The following is a 5,202-nucleotide window of genomic DNA, read 5'->3' as shown; positions in this document are numbered from 1 at the left end:
ATTTAAAAAATATTATTTAAAAAATTAAGTTTCTCTGATAATCACTTTATTTTCCTATTAAATGTAGCCTGGGGTTAGATTTTAACTAATTAGAATAATATAATTTAGAAGAATATACATCCTTTTTTAAAATTTGATGATTATGAAACATTATCCTTTACATCTCTTAGTTTTAAAAAATAGAATGCCAGGAAGCCTTTTCTGCAATCTCAAAGGTACGTAGTTCAAATCTACCAGCTGCTCCACTGGAGAAGGTTGGGCAGTCTCCTCCAACTGCCTCTGAAAATTTGTTGGAGGGTCGGCTATAAGTCTTTTCCGACTCAGGCACACACAACAACAATAACACAAAAGTCTCTTTTTTAGTATTTTTTTGTATCCTTATATATTGTCAAGTTATTATCTTTTATGACAAACAATAAAAAATTGTTACTTCAGTTCTTACTTTTGTAATTTATTTTGCTTAGAATTCAAGATGGATTTATAATTTTTCGATGGTGGAAGATGTATAACCCTAAGCAAAAGCAACATGGTGAGTTTTTATTTTTCATGTGTTTAAGATGTCCTGCCATATTATCAGAGTTTTCACTTATGGACATTGAAATATTTGATATTTTTTTACAGTTGAAAATATTTTTAAGAACTGTAAAATGTACAGAAACTGGATTTTTATCATCATTGTGCTAAAAAATTACTCATATTGTCTGATTAATTTTAGCATGTTCAGTCTGCTATTTATTTAAGGTTCTCCTCAATGAGCCTCATACTTACAGTTTCAGCTTCAAACTATTTACCATCTAGTCATTTCTAATTGATAGTAAGTCCAGTGTGAAGCATGAAATTCTTCAAGTACACGGTCAAGGTGCATTAGTAATTACTGGTGATTGGTATGCAGAAGTTAGAAATGAAGAAGATAGGTTGGTGTTTGGAAGACATAGCCTTGGTGATAGAAATGATGTCAGAGATCCTATGATGGAAATTTGTATGACCAGCAACTTATTCGTTGTAGATACATTTTTTGAAGTATGTAAATGACTGCTCATGGAGTAAAACTCAAAAGGCATATTGCATTGGACATAGCTGCTGTGAAAGACCTCTTTAAAATTCTAAAGAGCAAGAATGTAATTTTAAAGAATAAGGTATATCTGATCCAAGCCTGATAGTATTTTTAGTTGTTTTATATGAATATGAGAATTAGATGATGAATAAGGAAGACTAAAGAAGAATTTATGCGATTGTAAAATTATGATGCTGATTGAAAATATTGAATATACTGTGGGATGCCAAAAGAACAAATAAATCTTTGAAGAAATTCAGCTGGGTTGCTTTTTGGAAGAAAAGATGGTGAGACTTTGTTTCAGTTACTTTGAGCATATTATCAAAAGGAGCCAGTCTGTGTTTATGATCATCAGGCTTAGAAAGGTGGAACATCAAAGGAGAGGAAGACCTTCAAAAAGATGGATTGACATAGTAATTGCAGATATAGGTTATACACAGCAGAGATTGGTGAGGATGGTGCATACAGTATAGGGCAGTGTTTCAGTCTGTTGTACATAGAGTTGTTGTGAGTTGGAGTTGAACTAACAGAGTTTACCAGTTAACAACTGCTCATGGACTTGGCTAGATGAAACACACAGGAATCAAATTAGTGATATCTGTGGAAAGAGTCTAGGGAGAAACTCATTATCATCAGTCAGAAGAAGGTTCAGGGGACTGAAGTTCAACAGACTATGAATGGTTTATATGTACGTTCAGGTTGAAGCTGAAGAAAATGAAAACTAATCTATGAGACTGAAACTATGACCTTGAGTATATCCCACCTAAATTTAGAAATTACATGAAAAAATATATTGAAACTTTAGGTTTGCATATAGACATGAGCAGTTTGGTTGAGCATATCAAATGTGATGTTTCTTTTAGATATCAAAGTAGAGATACTGAATAGGAAGTTGACTGTTCAAACCTAGTTTCCAGAGAAAGGTCTTGGGTAAAATTTTTGTTATTGTTGTGGAGAGGTTTAAACCTAATTCCTGACAGAAATAGTTTGAACTGCTTGTTTCAAATGAATAATTTTTTTTCTTAGTTTCAGTTGCTTGTTTTAAATGAATAATATTTTTTCTTATCAGATTGAAGTATTTCCTAGTGTTTATTATAGTTTCAAGAATTTGACCTGCACCAAGAAAAATGGATAAAACAATTAACATAATAGTTTATATTCATTTTGCCTATTAATTATATAATAAATGGAATAGACTATAGGAAACCTGTGTCACATTGCACAGCTGTAACTCCTAAAAAAAATCAGTTTTTAAAAAGGTTGGATATGTGTATGTTTTCTCAGTTGTCCTAGAAAGTAATGAAAGGGACACTATTATCTGAAATGGCTACAACAGTACATTAACGGAGAACTGCCAGAAATTTAGGCTTATTTTAGGAGAGGTCGTGGTACCAGGGCCACGTGACATAACTTTGCTATGTCAGAAAGCAGAAGAATGTCTATTTGTGTGTTTTATTGACTATGTGAAGGCATTTGACTGTGTGGGTCATATTAAACTGTGAATAACATTGAGAAGAATGAGAATTACAGAATATTTAATTGCTCATATGGAACGTTTGTCTAGACCATGAGGCTTTTTTACAAACAGGACAAGGGAATACTGCAGGATTTAAAATCAGAAAAGGAGTGTATTAGAGTTACATTCTTTCTCCATATCTATTCAGTCTGTATGCTGAGCAAATCATTAGAGAGTCTGTATTATAAAGAAGAATGTGACATTAGGGTGTGAGGAAGACTCATCACCAGACCATGTTATTCAGATGACACAACCTTGCTTGCTGAAAGTAAGGAGTACTTGAAACTCTTGTTACAGAAGATCAAAGACTACAGCTTTCAATATGGATTATATCTCAGCATCAAGAAAACAAAAATGCTCACTATTGGGCCAACAGGCAACCTCATGTTTGGTGGAGATGGAGAAATGTTTGAAATTGTCAACAATTTTGTCTTGCTGGGATTCATAATTAACACACTTGGCACTAGCCAGGAAGTCAAAAGACATATTGCACTGGGAAAGTCTGCTGTCCGGGACCTCTCCAAAGTACTGAGGAGCATCGATGTCATTTTAAAGATGAAGGTTCACCTGATTCAGGCCATTGTTGTCTGCATCACTAGCTATCCATCTGCGAGCTGGACAGTGAATTAAAGATGGCAAAAGAAGAATTGATGCCTTTGAGTTGTGGTGCTGGAGAAGAGTGCTGAAATCCCATGGATGGCTGAAAGAACAAGACAGCCATGTCTTGGAGAAAGTGTGGCCAAGGGTGTACTTTGGAGGGAAGGATGGTGAAGCTTCATCTCACCTACTTTGGGCATGTCATTAGTAGGGATATTCCTTGGAAAGGAACATCCTGCTTGGAAAGGTGAAAGGTCAGCCAAAGAGAAGAAGTCTCTCAATGAAATTAAATAGCACAATGATAGCAGCAGTGGATTTGACTATGTCAGAGAGGATGAGGATGGCACCGGATATGACAGGACTCAGATCTGTTGTTCAAGAGGTCTCTATGAGTTACACTCAACTCAGTGGCACATAACAACAACAGTAGCAACAACAGATTAGAGAGAAATAAAACTATTATATAAAAAAAACTATTATATAAAAAATTAGTATTGTTAATTTACTTAGTTTATTTTTGAGATTTTAGTTGCAACTATTTTTGTTTAGATAAAAAACTCCATTTATTTAAAGTGCTTGACACCACATATATATTTTGCTAATAATTTCAGAAAACATTAATTTTGATGAAATTAGTAGAGTGAACTGTGCCATTTTTAAATAACTGTGAACTACGAAGTTAAAAGTTAGTAAAATTCTACCTATTATTTAAAATATTTTCTTGCTGATTAGAGTTAATTTTACTTGCTGGGTAAGGAATATGGATGGATAAGGGGTTAAAAGATCTTTCAGAAAACATGTATATAAGACATAAAAGAAATCACAGTAGTACCTTTCTTGACTGTTTTATTTACAGATGATGTGTGTTATTTTGAGCATTATTTTAAGATTATATTTTCATGGAAAGAAATGTCTCATTCATGACATTATATATGGACTCATTAATTCCTATTAATATTTACAATTAATATAATTATCATTTGATAAGACTGAAGTCTATAGTTCATAAAACCTTTCTTATAGTATTGTAAGTTAAAAATTTGTGAAAATACTATGTTTGTTAAACTTCGTTTCTGTGCTGCAAAAGTTCAGATACTAATGTGATGTTTAAATATATCACACTTTAAAGAATTAACTCTGTATGTTTTTGTATAAATTTATAACTTTACTTAAAGGGTAAAATTTTACATTCTGTAAAAGGCATTTTGCAGTTAATATGACAGCTGTAGATTTATTTGTCTTACATATAATTAGAATCTAGAAATTCAGATTGTTTTTAGAAAGTAAATTAAAATACTGCAGTAACATGTTTTAAAATTTCTTTTGTTAGTATTATTTATTTATATGTATTCCCATATATCATAAAATTCTGCTTTAAAAAAATGAACTAGTTTGGAAAAAACATTGACTGAAAGCTTTTTTATTGTAATTTTTATCTGTAGATCCCAAGGCAGAAACCAGATTATACATCACTGTCAATGACTTTGAATTCCATGTCTACAATCGTTCTGATCTTTATGGACGCCTTCAAGAATTGTTTGGTTTAGAACCAACCATAATACCACCCAAGAAAGAGGATGATAAAACACGGGAAAATGGAAGAACAAGAACTCAGTCAAAAATTGAAAGGTTCAGTGCCACTTTTTTATTTTTAAATGCTTGTCCTATATTTTGAATTTTATTCATGTAAATACATAATCCATTTTCTTCACAGATTGACTGAAACTTTTAGTTACATAAATAAATCTACATTTCCTTTAAAACTCATGTAACAGGAAAATATGTTATTCTAGGCCATCCACTTCTGAAATAGCAGGCCTCTGAAAACCCTGTGTACAACAGAACACATGTAGATAACAGAAAGGGCAAATGAGGTTGAGTTTTCAAGTATGGAAATACAAAGGAAGAGGAACAATTGTAAGCAGACACTAGTCATTGGGACATGAAATGTGAGAACCATGAATGTAGAAAAATTAGATATTGCTAAGGAAGAAATGGAATGCATAAATATTGATATACTAGGCATTGGTGAGAT

General features: G+C 32.5%; 1 protein-coding gene across 1 annotated transcript in view; it reads left to right on the top strand.

The window, feature by feature from the left end:
* KIAA1109 (KIAA1109 ortholog) overlaps nt 1–5,202 on the top strand; it is a 249,312-nt gene that overhangs the window by 21,502 nt on the left and 222,608 nt on the right. The window contains exons 4-5 of the mRNA XM_006881048.1: nt 465–529; nt 4,610–4,796. Of these exons, the coding sequence (XP_006881110.1) occupies nt 465–529; nt 4,610–4,796 (252 nt within the window). The remainder of the gene's footprint in view (nt 1–464; nt 530–4,609; nt 4,797–5,202) is intronic.

Source organism: Elephantulus edwardii, unplaced genomic scaffold (genome assembly GCF_000299155.1).
Source record: "Elephantulus edwardii isolate Elephantulus edwardi_28Jun2011 unplaced genomic scaffold, EleEdw1.0 scaffold00012, whole genome shotgun sequence".
In the NCBI taxonomy this organism is placed as follows: domain Eukaryota; kingdom Metazoa; phylum Chordata; class Mammalia; order Macroscelidea; family Macroscelididae; genus Elephantulus; species Elephantulus edwardii.
This window is presented reverse-complemented; position numbering and strand designations above follow the sequence as displayed.